This window comes from Vipera berus (assembly GCF_964194415.1).
Source record: "Vipera berus genome assembly, chromosome: 1".
NCBI classification, from domain to species: Eukaryota; Metazoa; Chordata; class Lepidosauria; order Squamata; family Viperidae; genus Vipera; species Vipera berus.
Window position 1 is genome coordinate 160,662,280 of NC_138202.1, and position 17,817 is coordinate 160,680,096.

The 17,817-nt window shown below is 40.3% G+C and overlaps 1 protein-coding gene across 6 annotated transcripts in view; it reads right to left on the reverse strand.

Annotated features, from left to right (window-relative positions):
* Window positions 1-3,451: 3,451 nt before the first annotated feature.
* WIPF1 (WAS/WASL interacting protein family member 1) overlaps window positions 3,452-17,817 on the reverse strand; it is a 74,001-nt gene continuing 59,635 nt past the window's right edge. For all 6 annotated transcript variants that reach the window (XM_081313964.1, XM_081313959.1, XM_081313963.1 and 3 more), the window contains 3 exons: window positions 16,855-17,079; window positions 10,685-10,798; window positions 3,452-7,930 (listed from right to left, as the gene is read on the reverse strand). In XM_081313964.1, coding sequence (XP_081170090.1) covers window positions 7,875-7,930; window positions 10,685-10,798; window positions 16,855-17,079 — 395 coding nt within the window. In that variant the 3' untranslated portion in view covers window positions 3,452-7,874. The remainder of the gene's footprint in view (window positions 7,931-10,684; window positions 10,799-16,854; window positions 17,080-17,817) is intronic.

The window sequence follows — 17,817 nt, forward strand, 5'->3', positions numbered from 1 at the left end:
CTTTAAATTATGTCTCCCTAAAACAAACTCATGAATGCAGAACCAAGATGAAATAATTGCAGGATTGTAAAAGTTCTCTCCAACATTTTATACTTACGACATAATGAAGTTGAAAACCAATCCTTTTTAAACATTCTCTAGCATATCCAATATGAAAAGTCATTTGTGGAATAAATTTCATGTCAGGATTATAACAGTGAATATTGATTAACCACTGATTTGTTAATATCTGAACACTTCATTCCAAAGTTCTTGCTAATAACTAATATCCACTTTAATGCTCAACTTTAGTTGCTAATATTTAGTTGTCTTAATGTAGATGCTGAATCTCCTCATATCTATTTTGGCAGCATAATATGTGCTTATCTTTTTCAGTCAGCCAACACTGCCCTCCGCTTTCTCTGAGAAAAATAAGAACACATCTCACATATTTCAGTTTGAAATAAGCAAACCAGCATAAAATTCAACAACTCTTACTTTCTAGCTTAATCAGAATCTCCCCCCCCCCATTTTAATGTTTAAATTATCCTGTATATGTCAGCTTATCAATGCAGTAATGCCTTGTTTCATTATCCAAAAACTGAAGTTCCTCGTTAACATCAGTATTTTAAAGCTTAATTTTAAAATTCTTCCATTCTTCCCAATCTATCCAGACAAGGATGTGTTTATGTAGTGGTAACTCTCAATATTGCTATAGAAACTGAAAGGAATAAACCAAAGCTTAAGTCATAGTAGATATACAAGTAGTCCTTGACTTATGACCACAATTAGGACATCAATCCCAGCAATCTTAGTTGCTATTGTAACTCTAAACATGTGAGTCATTAAGCAGGAAGTGAAGAGAGTCCAGGTAAGGAGCATGGGGGTGCCCCACTGAGGTTGGGGAGGCTCAATGTAGGGCACACACAAATTGGGGGGGTTGTGCAGCATGACGTGAGTGTAGGGAGCGTACGGAGGCCAGGGGAAGAATAAGCTGTGGTTCAGGGATATCTTGGCACACTGAGAGGGAATTCAGTGCCCCAGGGCTACATGGAATCTCCAGAGCTTTGTCTGTGACCACAGGGTACTTGCTGTGTGTTTTAATACTTATTTTGCTACAACAGATAAGCTGTAGTAGCCGACGTCTCTAAACCTTTTACAAGAACACAATGTGCACTTTAGTCTCCATATCTGCAAAAAGCTATTATTTTGATTCAGTTACCTCTCTGCAAATACTTGTAAATGCTTCATTGAGACAATTCCACCCTCTTTAAAAGAAGCAGTGATCAGGCCCTTCTTTTTTTTAAATAAAATAAAATAAAATTGAAAATTGTATTATTGTAAAGCACAATTACCGTACATTGTATTATGTGAATACAGTAGTGCTTATACAGTATTCACTGGAGGTTATTAAGACTAATGTTTAGATAACTTAAACCTTTGAACACTAAAAAATATATCAATATTAACTATGCTTTTTAAAAATATTTTATTTTACATCTAAAGCTAAATGTGGCATTAAGTAGGCCATTCATGAAAAGGCCAGTGGCTAATATTCCCCTCCTGGGCAAGGTGTTTGAATGGACGGTGGCCCATTAGCTCTAGGTTCTCTTGGGCGCAGTTGACTTTCTATATGCATTTCAATCCTGTTTCAAGATGGCTATGAAATAGAAACCATCTTTGGTTGCCTTGTGGGAATGACTTATGCTGAGGAAAAATGGGGAGCGCGGTCCTGTTGGGTCTTTCTGGACCTTTTAGAGACTCTCAGTACTATTAATCATGGGATCCTGATTGTGAAAAGTTGGCTTGTGAGGGCGCTGTAGTACAGTGGTTCCACTCCTAGGATGACTATTTCTAAAATATGATGCTGTGGGATTACTCTTCTGCCTCATGGTGGTTGGGTTATGGAGTTCTCCAGGGCTCCAGTATATTACCTATACCTTTTTTAACACCTACCTGAAACAGTTGGTAGAAGTCAGGAATGTGGGTTGAGATGACCCCCACCCCGCACCCCAGTTGCCATTGCTGGGAAAGGTCATTACTATGGAGATGAAGCCCAGATCTAGCCCTGCCTCTAACTCAGGTGAGGCACAGTTGGTGTCTGAATCAGTGCTCGGTCAGCGTAATGGACTAGATGAGGGCCAGTAAACTGAGACTCAGTCCAGAGAAGATGAGATACAGTGTGTATGTGGTCTCCTGCTAGTCCTATCTGCACTTGCTCTAAAGGAGATTTGCATTTGGGTGTGGTCCTAGATCCATCACTGTTACTAGTAGTAGTCTTGGTAGCTTCAACTGATCAGCTGCAACTGATTTAATATCTATGACTTTACCTGGGCAGAGTCAACTAACGGATTATTCAGACTCTGGTAATTTGTCAGTTGGATTACTGCAACATGTTGTTTGTATGGCTGCCTTTAAATCAGCCTGGGGACCTCCAGCTGATTCAAAACAGAGTCTACTCTAGACTACTCAAGAGCCTGATGTATACAAACATATTATGCCAGTGTTTTCCATCTACATCCACTGCAAATTGTTTTCCAGCCCTAATTCACACTGCTGCTTTTCACCTTTAAAGACCTAAACAGTTTAGGACTAGGTCACTACAGGATGTGACTTTTCCCACATGTACTTCTTTTGAGTCTTAAAAATCTTCTAATGGATCCCCTGCAGATCCATCCAGCAAAAGTGGCGATATGGGTCCACGTAAGGGGGAGAGCTATTTCTGTAGTAGTAGCCCGTTTATGGAATTCTCTCCCTAAAGAGGTTCAACTGGTGCCCACATTGGCATTATTTTGGCATGAGGTGACAGCCTGTTTTCTCAAGCTTTTAAATTGTATTTTAATTCATATTGTTTTAGTTTACATTTGATTTCATCATATATTTTAATTTGAATTGTATTTGTGGGTGGGTGTATGTGCATGGGTGTGATTTAATCCAGATGCCTAACTCTATTCCATAATGCTAAGCAAAGTGTGTTAATATATGGTACATTTTAAACAAATTGCCATTTATTTGAGGCCTAAGTGGCATTTGGTTGTCATGGGTCTGCGTTATAAATTTCAAAATAAGGAAATTGGATGTTGTCAATTTTTATTGCAAGTAGTCCCCACTTAATGACCACTTGTTCAGTGACTGTTCAAAGGCGCACTGGCACTGAAAGAAGTGATGACCGGTCCTTGTGGTCACGTGACCTCCATTTTCAATTTTCCCAGCTGGCTTCAGACAAGCAAAGTCATTGGAGAAAGCCTATGGGGGGGTCACAAGTCATGATCATGAGACGTCTCACTTAATGACCATGGGTGACTCATTTACAGACAATAGCCAGGAGTGCCATTGCTAATGGAGTGGTCCCATGAGGTTTTGCTTAATGACCACTTTGCTTAATAAGAGAGTTGCTGGTCCCAGTAATGGTTGTTAAGCAAGGACTACTTTTCCAGTGTAGAGATCTAACTAAAAAAACAAACAAAAGAGCACCATCTAGTGGTCAGTTTTCAATGTGAAGCAGAAAAGTCAGTTTTATTAAAAATCCACATGTAGATGTTTTAAAATGAAAAGCAGAATCTTAAGCTCATATAGATTTAATATGTCAATTAAATTTCTTAACAAAACAAAAATTTTAGATGGAGATAATACAATTCTGGGCGCTGGGAAGAATATCCAAGTATGATAATCACTAATGAACTGGCACAATCAAAGAGGATTGCACTGAATTACCCGTTGTATATACAGTCCCTCTGATGTATTTGTGCTTTGGTGGCAACTCAATAATGAGATTCTAAACCAGAAAGGTTATCAGCCCACATTTTGCATATAACAAAGGCAAATACAGCTCCATCTGACAAACCTTTGCATCATTTTAATTTTTATTCCTTTGCGCATGCAGAAAAATCACTTGCCATTTAGTTTCTCATGTACATATACTTTAAGATAAGCATGTTAATAACCTAAAGTCAAATAGAAACAATTTTATTTACAATATGGGCATGTTTTATTCCATGATATATGTGCAATTTTATAAAAAGAGGGGCATGGGTCATATATTTTAAATGCATATCCTGTTATTTCACAATTGATTTGATTCATATGAAAAAGATTTAAATTTTGTCTTTTTTTCAAATTTTAAACACATCCATCTCAAATTTCCATGAATTCATCCATCCAAGACACTGCTAGAATAAAATTGCAGTCTGTTAAGTCTTTTGCAATTCATTATATTGTATTTCTTTACAGTAAGATGCTACAGAGTGAATACTGTGGGTTGTATGTTGCTTGAATATCACACATGATAAAGTATAAATGTTATATTTGAAATTCACAGTGGGTCTGAAGACAATAAGTTTTAGATCTTGTTTCTTTTCAAAGCTGCCATTTAGACTCAAGGCACCAAGGTGTTTCAAGGCACTAGTGGTGAAAGTCTGATTTTATTTTCCCGTTTACTTATTGTGCATAAATAAATATGTACTCTAAAACATCTATACTAAAATGTGTTAAACATGTTGTTTTTAATATATATCTGGTGAAAGAAAAAGACGTGTGGTTTACACAACCAAAACAAATCTCTTCTCCTTTGAAATATTTTCTTACAGTATTTAGCATAAATTCTTTGAGGAAGAGTCCTATAAAAGAGAAAGTGCTAACAAATTATCCTCTGAGAAAGAGAGAAGACAACGTTTCTCTCTGAAGGCCACATCACATTCTGCACGTTAAGGCTTTGGTTGGAATTTCAGATCATATTGCACTAGAATTAAATTTGCCAGTTTAAAAAAAAGATGATTTTCTAAACCCCAGAAAAATGGCAGCTATTTATTATTATTAGTAGTAGTTATAGTAAGAAATGTTATCTGGTATGTGCTTATAACAAGCACAGTAAGATAAAATAACTAAGCGGAGTACAGGTATTTTTATTATTTGCCTGCTCTTTCTATTCCTGGCTGACTATACTTCTTCACGTCTTGACTAATTTTTCCTAAACTGGTTCTTGCTGGACATTTTGGGATGCTAAGTCCCATTATTCCTAATCAGCAATGGTCAAGGTGGTTAAATGATATGAGATTTGGAATTGATACCTCACTGGAGCCAGAAAGCACCAAGTTGAAGAAAACTGATCCTGATTTACTGGTAGAAGAACAGTGCTCTATTTATTTATTTATAATGGCCAATCTACTAGCATAAAAGTGAGTACCAGTATGTCAGGCCCTTTTGTTGATAAATCAGTTTGTCCAACTTTTCTAGCTCAAAAGGTTCTATTACGTTAATTACTGCAATTGCAGTGAATTTGGAATTTCTTCCTGCAATATTCCCTTTAAATGCTTAAAAAATTGACTATCAAACTACATATACAAGATGCAGAGACCTTGGAGCATTTAAAAAAATCTGTGTAATACAGAAAACATAAATATTCCAGTTTCTGCAACAAAATGTAAATAATCATTCAATTTTTTTCCATCATGTTGAAGTTGTTTATAATCCACACATACATACTGTACAACGCCAATCAGATTAAAACTGGAATGATTAATTTGTATGAATGTCAGAAGTATATACAAACAGGGCAACAGTCCACTGTGAAAAATCTAATTGTAGACTATATATCGCTCTGAAAAGTGCCGAAACGTATTTGTGATTGTAGTTTATGTAAATCACTGATATCAGCAAAATTTGTGTGGGTAAAGGTTTTGGATCCTGAAAGGTATTCATTACATACCATTTCTATCACAGAAGTGGGTTCAAAGAATGAACCTCAACACTAAAATCTATTTTAATCCAAAAAAGTAAACTTAAAAACAACATACACAGAGAGAAAATGTAAAGTTATATTCTCTGCTCTTTAGTTCCATCCTTTATCATAAACAGGAAATACACAAAAGGGTATCTTTGCTGATAAGGCCACTAATACAAATACTACCACGAATGCTTTCGAGCGTATCCTCAGACCTTTTCCTCAAATACGTGAGTGTACTTTTCATGTATTTGACTTTCCACAATTGTTGTGCATCATATTAAACACATCGATTCATCAATACTTCTGCTTCTTTCCATCTCATGACATCGTTGCTCAGCAGCAGCTGCAGAGGTGAAGTCAAAAAAAGTCAGGAACAACAGTCGTGGCAGTGCCGTTGAAACCCTGCTCCTCTGTATGTGCATGCAGTGTCACAACAGGTAGAAAGCGGGTGCAGCTTCGATCATGCTGCAGTGACTGCCATCTTGATTTTTTTTACCTCCTTTACAGATGCTGCTAACATCATTTGAAAAATCACTCTCCTGTCTCTACCTTGTGAAGTATTAAGCAGATAAAATGAGGTCCTTGAAATTAAATCTTCATAATTTATTTCCCATAAGTAGATACTGTATTTGTTTTTATTTTATGATTACTTATTTATTAAATTTATATGCTGTCCATCTCCCCGTCAAGCCACTCTGGGTAGCTTAACATGTGAATTTCAGTACAGAATCATAATTCTTCAAGGATTCTTGCTATATGTTGATATCAGTTAGGTAGAATGAACATTGTAAATTGCCAAATCCATTTATTGACAGGCAGGATTCCAAAAGCATAGGGTCCCAACCCTTAGTAACCAAGTCTTTTCTTGGACCTTTTCAGGTAAAGAAAATCCTGGGAAAGGAATTATCATTGCTGCAAAATCAGAACGTAAATACTAAACTCTTTTGAACCCAGGTTGAAAACTTAATGAGAGTTTGTAAAAGCTCAACTGATTTTGTTCTATAGTTAGACACTTCCTACATAGAGTTGGATGTTTCATTAGGTGCCACGCAAAAGAAAAAAAAAGCTGTTTGAAGCACATATGAACCAAATAAAAATTTCTCTTACTCAAAAGTTTCAACTTGTACCATAATTAAAAATGGAGGTCCAGCACATAGATATTAGCAAAAAGTCACAGAAAGTCTTAGTGGCATCCTTTGATACTTGGATACGCTAAATAATTGTTGAGTATCGGTCTTTCACGGATCAAAATACAGGCTATTATAGTCAACATTACATATAAATGGGAAGCTTTGGGTACGATACATCTTAGAAGGGAGGTCTAATAGTAGAACCATTAGTGAAGTGATGGTGTAATCCTCAAGATGACAATGATGCTCAATCATCCAAACCTAATGACTGAGTGCACAGTATTTTTCTTTTTTAATTCTCCACTTCAATCCAATTGAGCCCAACAGCTAGACTGAGATGCATTTGTGAAAGCTGTAACAGAGGTTATAAGCAATCTTGGTGGCAACATTCTTTTGGTCTCTGAAAGGCTACAATTCATTACAGATCAAATAGATTGCCTGAGAAAATGTCACGTAATTATCCCACTCTCCTCCTAGAGGTGGAATGTAGCAATTACTGTGCCACACTTTTTTTTTTAATGGTCAAACGGGCCAGATCAAATTGATGAGTAATCTCACAGAGATTACAGTTAAAAAGTGAACCAAACTTCCATCCATAGAAATATGGAAGATTTTCATCTTCAGGAATTACATCTAAGAATATTACGCTACAAAGGCAAGGGAGCTTTTCTCTCCTTACTGATGACAAGGCGGAGCAAAACTGCAACAAATGATAGTTTCAAAAAGTCCTGAAGATAGTTTTCAAGGTAACGATACTTTGGCACTTAACTGGAAGCACGTTCCACTAGCATCAGTAGAACTAAATGCCAAGAAATGGAGAATAAGTTCTCAGTCACCCTGTATCTAAACCAAGGTAGGCAGGCCATTCAGAACAGGTCCTTGAGCTTCACCAAATTAAATGGGAAAATAAAAAGAAATAGCTTGATCTAAAGATGGAGAGTTGTGCTCAAATGTGCTGTTGGAGAAGGAGCATTGTGACACGTGGAGAGGTTCAAAGAACATGTAAGGACAACAGTCATCCTGAAAGGGATTAGAAGCCCACTTCACCGTGGGATTGGTGGAAGTGGCGGAGCACCTCTTTCTCTGCGACTGGATCCACCTAAAGAAAGAGAAAGCATGATGGATTTATCAAAATCTATGTGTGTTCTTTGTTGGATGGAAACAGGTGTTGAAAAATTAAGCATATAGGACAGAGGTCCCCAACCCCCGGTCCGTGAACCAGTACCGGGCCGCGGCATGCCAGCAACCGGTCCGCACAAACAAGCAAACCCCAGTCTGCAAGATGCAGGCAGCACACAAAACCACGCATCCTCCAATCCGTGGAAAAACCTCTCTCCAGGGAACTGGTCCCTGGTGCCCAAAAGGTTGGGGAACTCTGATATAGGAAGTTCTTTAGTTAAGTGGTAAATGGTAAAATTACAGCTTGTGGATCAGCAATGGTAGCATTCCTAGAGACAGGGCAAGGTAGTGCGGAATTTCCATTGTATTCCAGCTCAGCATTCAAAATCTGTCCCTTCTCTAAGTGCACTGTGATACTACAAACACATATGAAATGGCAGAGTCTACACTGTGATACTATGACACTTTCCCCACTCTGATGAAAACGGAACGCTCTTGCAGATAGCAGTCTTTTCGGGGGATAGGCCCCTTCGTGCAACTCCATACAATGTTCTAAGCCAGGGGTCACCAGCCTACTACCTTGGAACCGGCTGTGTGAGTGGTGGGTGAGCACCTGTGCATGCAGCTCCATTTGAGCAAGTGGTGGGTGCTCACGCTCATGTGCGAAGCTCCATTTGTGTTGAAGGGCAGATGTGCATGCCCGACGTTTGCACAAATGGAGCTGTGCGTGCTTGCGCGCACACCTGCCACTTACACAAAAACATTTCCCTGCCCCCCCAAGGCTACCAAACCTGAAAGGTTGGGGATCACAGTTCTAAGCTATATAAATATAAAAGCAATCTCATTAAAAAATAAGTTATTTAAAAGTTCGAATTAGTCAACCTATCAAGGTTTGGTTATCGTGATTTTAAAAGTCATGAAGAGACATCTATTGGCATGGCAGAATTATGGCGCCCTTAAATGCAACATTATAGCTAACCCTTCCCCACCCCAAAAAGGAAGACTAATTTTAACAGAAGAGATGTGAAAGGAAAAAAAAAGTTTTATAAGCACTTTATGGCCCAGAACATACTCTGCAGATTATAACCTTTTAATATTAGTTTTTGATTAAATGACTGTGTTTAAAGGTATATAGAGCTAAAGAGCATATTTTTGAAATTAGAATATTTATTTGTATCCTACCTTTATAATTTTTATAAATAATTCAATGTAGTGAACACACACACTATTCCTTTTTCCTCCCATTTTTCCACATAACAACAGCCCTGTGAGGTGTGTTGGGCTGAGAAAGTCACCCAGCCAGCTTTCATGTGTAAAGCAGGACTAGAATTCACAGTCTCCTGGCTTCTAGCCTGGTGCTTTGACTACTAAATACTAAGTTGAGTGCTAGCAACAGTTTTAGATTTGTCTAAAACCTAGTTACTTAAGATTTTATTATTATACCCTCTGGTGCACATCAGAGGTTAAATGATGCTGAATTAGAGTGAATCACCGCATGAAGAATAGTCATTCTATCTGCTGGCAATTCTGAATGATGAGCAAAAGTGGAGGAACTTCAGCAAATAGGAATTTGCTATTTGTATCTACTAATTTTCTGCTTGCTTGATCTCTTCTCCATAGCTAGTGGTTTGTGCTTCTCCCTTCTCCAATATCTACAGTAGAAGATCAATAGAGAATCAGTGCAATGTTGTTTCTCCATCTTTGGCTTCTTAGCTTGGCACAGGAGGCACCTGCCTTACCAGCAAACAGAGGAAGGTTGAGGTAGGTCTAACTGGCACCTATGAATAACCTATGGCAGAGGTTGGCAGCCCAGAGGGAAAGGAAGGGGCAGGTATGGGACCGCAAGCGTGACGCAAATGGGGGCGGAGCGAATGTGCATGTGATGCTGGGGGCGGGGCTAGCATTTGCAATGCTGGGAGCAGGGCAATACTAGAAATGGGGCTAGCGTCTGCATGATGCTCAAGATAGGGCTAGTGCCCATGCAACACTGGGGCATGCCTAGCACCTGCACAACGCTCGGGACAGGGCTAGCACCCGCACAATGCTCAAAGCAGGGCTAGCGCGTGTGTGTGGGGGAGTGTGCACACACATGTGCGCACACTGGCCAACCATTCACGCGGGCCGTGCCCCACAGGTTGGAGACCCCTCACCTATGGCCTATCTATCTGACTAACCTTGCAATCTACCAGACCAGGGGTCAGCAACCTGAAACAGTGAAAGAGCCACTCGGAACCGGTTCCCTCACAAAAGGAAAAACTGGGAGCCGCAAAAAATGTGTGTGCATGTGCATACATGCGCGCATGCGCAGAACAGAGTTTGACTGAAGAGTGGAGCCAAGGTGAGATATGCACCTACCCTGCATATTTGAATTGATTGGTTGAAATTTTTTAGTCTCACTTTTTTTTTGGAGTACACATAGCAGAGGACTGGGAGCCGCAGGAGATGGCTGAAAGAGCCGCATGCGGCTCCGGAGCCGCGGGTTGCAGACCTGTGTACCAGACTATACAATTGTATCACTGAAATAAATCATTGGGGAAGAGAGCAGAACCAGAGCCACTCCTGTTGAGATAACTGGTTCTCTTTCCATGATCTTACCAAAAATAATTATTTTAAACATTTATGGAGTATCTTCCGAGCATTCAAAACATTTCACATATTTTCATATCAGAAATAATTCACCAAATGCTGTCTACTATTATAAAGCCTACTTTCTAAAAGAAAAAAAAGGACTTACTTCTATTGTCATTTTTTACCAATTTACTCGGATAACTCTTGTTCATGGGCACATATGGTTCTGGAGGTGGCAAGTCAGACAGAGGATGGAAGGAAAATCTGCTTTCCCACTCATCTAGATACACGTAAAGGAATTGTGTAACATTAGTACATACATAAGGCAAATCATATTAATACAAATCTCACTAAAAGACTCATTTAAGAGAATTCCATAAAAACAGACTCCTACATTTTAGAAAATATTGGATTAACAACATATTATTTGACAGTGCCCCTTCATGGATTACTGCCTTGTCATGGCGAAGGGGCTTGCGTAATTCAATGAAGCTATGAGCTATGCTGTGCAGGGCCACACAAGACGGAAAGGTCATAGCAGAGAGTTCTGACAAAACATGATCCACTGGAGAAGGAAATGGCAACCCACTCCAGTATTTTTGCCATGAAAACCCTATGGACAGTACCAAAAGGCAAAACAATATGACGCTGGAAGATGAGCCCCTCAGGTCGGAAGGCGTCCAATATGCTACTGGGAAAGAGCAGAGGGCTAGTACTAGTAGCGCCAGAAAGAATGAAGCGACTGGGCCAAAGCCAAAAGGACGCTCAGCTGTGGATGTATCTGGTGGTGAAAGGAAAGTCCGATGCTGTAAAGATTTTTTCTCCATAGGAACCTGGAATGTAAGATCCATGAATCAATGAAAGCTGGATGTGGTCAAACAAGAGATGACAAGACTGAACATTGACGTCTTAGGAATCAGCAAACTAAAATGGACAAGAATGGGTGAATTTAATTCAGATGACCATCAGGTATACTACTGCGGACAAGAATCCCTCAGAAGAAATGGAGTAGCCTTCATAGTCAATAAAAGAGTAGGAAAAGCAATACTGGGATACAATCCCCAAATGACAAAATGATCTCAGTTTGAATCCAAGGCAAACCATTCTTTTTTTTTATCCCATTTATATCCCGCCCTTCTCTGAAGACTCAGGGTGGCTTACAATCTAAGAAGCACAAATCAATGTGCTTAGCAATAGCCTTCATTCTATGTATATGCCTGCTTATTAGGGCTTTTGCCCCCCCCCCCCAAGCGGCATTTTTACAAAGCTTATTGCCCCCAACAATCTGGGTCCTCATTCAATATCACAGTAGTCCATGCCCCAACCACCGGTGCTGAAGGGGATGAAATTGACCGGTTCTATGAAGCCCTACAGCACCTTATAGAACTAACACCAAAAAATGATGTCCTTATCATCATGGGGGATTGGCATGCTAAAGTAGGAAGCCAAAATATAACCGGAATAACAGGCAAGTTTGGACTTGGAGTACAAATGAAGCAGGGCATAGACTGATAGAATTTTGTCAAGAGAATACGATGGTCATAGCAAACACTCTTTTTCAACAACCCAAGAGACGGCTCTACACATGGACATCACCAGATGGTCAACACAAAAATCAGATTGACTATGGGCTCTGCAGCAAAGATGGAGAAGTTCTATACAGTCAGTAAAAACAAGACGAGGAGCTGACTGTGGCTCAGACCATGAGCTTCTTGTTGCAAAATTTAGGCTTAAACTGAAGAAAGTAGGGAAAAGCATTAAGCCACTCAGGTATGAACTAAATCATATCCCTGACCAATATACAGTAGAGGTGACAAATAGATTTAAGGAATTAGATCTGATAGAAAGAGTGCCTGAAGAACTATGGACGGAGGTTTGCAACATTGTACAAGAGGTAGCAATTAAAACCATCCCAAAGAAAAAGACATGCAAGAAAGCAAAATGGCTGTCTGAGGAAGCTTTGCAAATAGCTGAGGAAAGGAGGGAAGCGAAAGGCAAGAGAGAAGAAGAAAGATACGCCCAATTGAATGCAGAATTCCAGAGAATAGCTAGAAGAGATAAGAATGCCTTCTTAAATGACCAGTGCAAAGAAATAGAAGAAAACAATAGAATAGGGAGGACCAGAGATCTCTTCAAGAAAATTGGAGAGATGAAGGGAACGTTTCATGCAAAAATGGGCATGATAAAGGACCAAAATGGCAGGGACCTAACAGAGGCAGAAGAGATTAAGAAGAGGTGGCAAAATTACACAGAAGAACTATACAAGAACGAGCTTAACATCCCTGATAACCATGATGAAATGATCACTGACCTCGAGCCAGACATCCTAGAATGTGAAGTGAAGTGGGCCTTAGAAAAGCTGAGCAACAACAAAGCTAGTGGAGGTGACAGTATTCCAGCTGAGCTATTCAAAATCTTAAAAGACGATGCAGTAAAAGTGCTACACTCAATTTGCCAGCAAATTTGGAAAACTCAACAGTGGCCACAGGATTGGAAAAGATCAGTTTACATTCCAATTCCAAAGAAACGCAGTGCCAAAGAATGTTCAAACTATTGCACCATTGCACTCATTTCACATGCTAGTAAAGTTATGCTTAAAATCCTACAAGCTAGACTCCAGCAGTATGTGGATTGAGAACTACCAGAAGTACAGGGAGGATTTTGAAGAGGCAGAGGAACTAGAGATCAAATTGCCAACATACGCTGGATCATGGAGAAAGCTAGGGAGTTCCAGAAAAACATCTACTTCTGCTTCATTGACAATGCTAAAGCCTTTGATTGTGTGGATCACAATAAACTGTGGCAAGTTCTTAAAGAGATGGGAGTACCAGACCATCTTATTTGTCTCTTGAGAAACCTATATGCGGGTCAAGAAGCAACAGTGAGAACTGGACACGGAACCACTGATTGGTTCAAAATTGGGAAAGGAGTCCAGCAAGGCTGTATACTGTCGCCCTGTCTATTTAGATTTTTAGATTTAGATTTTATTAGATTTATATACCGCCCTTTCCCGAAGGACTCAGGGCGGTTTACAGGGCATTTTAAAATCACATCAATATAAAATACAAAGTTAAAAGAGAATTAAAAGATTAAATTATCCCTGAAAATAAAACCCCAGTTAAAATTCTCAGCCTGGGTCAGAGAGCTCAAAGAGCCAAGTCTTCAGGTCCCGGCGGAATGAGCATAGGTCAGGGGCAGTCCTGAAATCCATGGGCAGCTGGTTCCAGAGGGCAGGCGCACCCATAGAAAAGGCCCTATATGCAGAGTACATCATGAGAAAGGCAGGGCTAGATGAATCAAAAGTTGGAATTAAGATTGCCGGGAGAAATATCAACAACCTAAGATATGCAGATTTATTTATTTATTTAGATTTTCATACCGCCCTATTCCCGAAGGACTCAGGGCGGTTTACAGGGCAGGATAAAATACAATATAAAGATAATATAAAATTAAAATAAATTAAATTAATTAAGCCCAACAATTAAAGCAATATTTAAAAAGCTAAAACCCCTTCAGTCCAGGCCTGATAGATCGAAAAACCAGGTTTTCAGGTCCCAGCGAAATGAAGGCAGATCGGGGGCGGTCCGAAGTTCCACAGGTAAATCATTCCAAAGGGCAGGCGTGCCCACAGAGAATGCCCTCCCTCTGGGGATCACCCGCCGGCACTCCTTAACTGGCGGCACCCTGAGAAGGCCCTCCCTGTGGGAGCACACAGGATGATGGGAAGTTGATGCCGGCAGCAGGTGTTCCCTTAGATAATCCGGACCCAAGCCATTTAGAGCTTTATAGGTCATTACCAGCACCTTGAATCTCACCCGGAGGACAACCAGAAGCCAATGTAGCTCACGGAGAAGAGGTGTTACACGGGAGTATCGGGAAACTTCCATAACGACTCACGCAGCTGCATTCTGCACCAGTTGAAGCTGATACTACTCTAATGGCAGAAAGTGAAGAAGAACTAAAGAGCCTCTTGTTGCGGGTGAAGAAGGAGAGTGCAAAAGTTGGCTTGAAACTTAACATTAAGACAACCAAGATCATGGCATCCGGCCCTCTCAATTCCTGGCAAATAGATGGGGAAGAAATGGAGGTAGTGACAGATTTTATTTTCCTGGGCTCCAAGATCACCGCAGATGGGGACTGCAGCCAAGAAATTAAAAGACGCTTGCTCCTGGGAAGGAAAGCCATGGCAAATCTAGACAGCACACTAAAAAGCAGAGACATCACCCTGCCAACAAAAGTGCGTATAGTCAAGGCTATGGTCTTCCCAGTTGCAATGTGTGGCTGTGAAAGTTGGACCATAAGAAAGGCTGAGCGCCAAAAAATTGAGGCCTTTGAACTATGGTGCTGGAGAAGACTCCTGCGAGTCCCTTGGACTGCAAGACGATCAAACCGGTCAGTCCTAGATATCAACCCTGACTGCTCTTTAGAAGGCCAGATCCTGAAGTTGAAACTCAAATACTTTGGCCATCTAATGAGAAGGAAGGACTCACTGGAGAAGAGCCTAATGCTGGGAAAGGTTGAGGGCAAGAGAAGAAGTGGACGACAGAGAATGAGGTGGCTGGATGGAGTCACTGAAGCAGTAGGCATGAGCCTAAGTGGACTCCAGAAGATGGTAGAGGACAGGAAGGCCTGGAGGAAGGTTGTCCATGGGGTCGCGATGGGTTGGACATGACTTCGCAGCTAACAACAATTTGACAGTGTGTATATTCTGTAAACCAATCTTAAATTGGGAATACATCCAAAAGTGAATAGACCTTGTTTAACATAGTTGGGCTTATTTTTCATGAGACTGTCGAGGCTGACATTATATTTCCAAATACTGGAATATCTTTAGCTTAAGATCACTTTATTTTCCCCAACAGAAATACATCCCTTTGATTCAGGATAGGCTGACATCCAGCATGTCTTGAATGCATTAGGTTTTTCCTTAAATTGTCTCATGACTCTACATACTTTTAATTTGTTTCTAACAGGACTTTAATATTATTACAAATATGTTTAACTCAAAAGAACAAGTAAATTCCTTTCACTTCCTTTTTCCATTCTCATTACATTCACCCAGTCCACATATATAAAATCAAGCTGGCACTGGTCATGAAACTGTAGAAAAATATTACTAATAACATGCGAGCTTTCAACATCTATTTATTCATCAAAACATTTCTAATATCCTTGCAGCAATAATGTCCTGTAATATAACTGATCCAGATAGGCAAGCACAGCTTCTCTTATAGTTTTTATCTCTAGCAAGATTGATGCATTTAATGAATAAAATACAAGGGGTAATATAAATTCTAAGGTGGTCAAAAGTTTGTTTCCTCCATCCCCTGTGTTTATATTGAAAGGAAACATCCTTATTGAAAAAAATCAGCTTACTTTGATCATTATATGAACTGAACGAGGGGAAAACGTGATGTGCGATCCTCACATATACAATGACAGGTATGGAGACTTCTCACCATATAATTGGAAGAGCTTTCTTGTAGGAATGCAGAGTTCCTTTCAGAACTCTGTAAGAGAAGAATTTTCCATAAACACCAGGACTCTTGGTAACATGGTGTTGAAAGCAAGAGGGAGAACAAATGATCCCAAATACCATCAGAGAGGCCTTTAGGAAACCATCTTGCTTTGAGGTTATGGGAGAAGAAGCATAATTAGATCGGTGATTAGCCACCATCCAGCTCATTATGATTGCTCCTTCTACTTCTGTCCTCTGGAGATGGCAGAATAAGCAAGAAAACATCAAGCAAAGGGAACATGGCTAGAAGAACAGATGCTGTGCAAATCTGGAGTCTCGTCCAATCTGCTACTTCTCTCGTTTACTCTGAACTTTCGCTTCCTTTTTTGTGTAAATCTGAAGCCAAATAACTGTAGAGTGACTGATTTATGTAGAGCAGGCCTCTTCAACCTTGGCCCTTTTATGACTTGTGGAACTCCCAGAATTCCTCAGCTAGGCACGCTGAGGTACTGAGATAGATATATAAATTGGGGCTGAACAACCATAATGAGTAGGGTGGTGGCTAATCACTAATCTGTTTATGCTTCTTCTCCCATAAGCTCAAGGCAAGTTGATTCCCCAGAAGCCACAATGATGGTGGCATCGGGATCCTTTGTTTCCTGCCTTGTTTTCTAGGTCTGCCAGGAAACCAGCATATATGGAAAATTTTTCTCTTGCTAGGAGGAATGCAGAATTCCTTCCAGAAGGCAAGAAAGTTCTTCCAATTGTATGATGAGAGCTCTCCATACCTGCCATTCTATATGTGAGGCTCACAAATTGCATTTTTCCCACCACTTCACTGACAGATTGGAAAGTATCCATTCAGGGAATCTGCTCACCATCACAGGAGGAATCCTGGAAGCCATTTCGGAGGGCAGACGAGGAGAGTGGTGGAGGAGGGGGTGGTGGTGCTCCGGAACCTGGCCTGTCAGGAGGGGGTGGGGGCACAGCCCCACCTCTGGGTTTTTCAAACCCTCCTCTTGAGGGAAGCTGGGGAGTAGCTGGCAGTGCCCTGGAAGTACTTCCATTTCTGGTTAGCGGAGGCGGAGGTGGAGGAAGAGATCCTGAAAATAATGAGAACAAACAGTAGTTACTCTCCATTTTTGGCAGAGCCAATCACTCTTCTCAGACCTCCAAACAAGCCAGCCCCCTCCCTCCAATTGCCTTATTTTGGGAAACAGACACCCATTTTTTTCTCATAAGCTATAAGCAAATGCTGTCAGCTCTCTGTGGTAAACCAGACCGGAAACACAACTGGATGAGATCATTCTATTTTACTGTAAGGCTACATCAACAGAATCTTGCAAGCCTTGAGGTGCAAACTTCCTTTGCCATTTTAAATTGCTTAATCCATTAGGGCGGGTTCTTCCTAAGTTTCTTTCTCTGATCGTTAAGCCACTGGGGGCTCCTGCCTCCTTTTCCGATCATTTCCTAGGCAGCTTCTCTTCTCATTCCACAAAGTCATTCACATATTTCCATTATAGTTGTATGTAGAAGGAATACAACCCGAATGCTACTAACAAGCAGAGAAAAGGGAAGCATTTGCAATCATGCGTGTCAAAAAAAAAAGATAAATCACGAGGATAATTGTGGTAGCTCAATCTCACAACCTTTTTCCTTTTACACACATGCTATGCCAACACACATACAAAAGGGTTTAGGCTTTGATTGTGCTGCTGCAACTATCTTGAACTTTTTGATGCCCTATTTCTACTTCCAGAGCCTGTTTGGGGCATGGTTAAAGACATTGGACTAGAAACAGAGAGACTGTGAGTTGAGTCCCACTTTAGGCACAAAGTTAG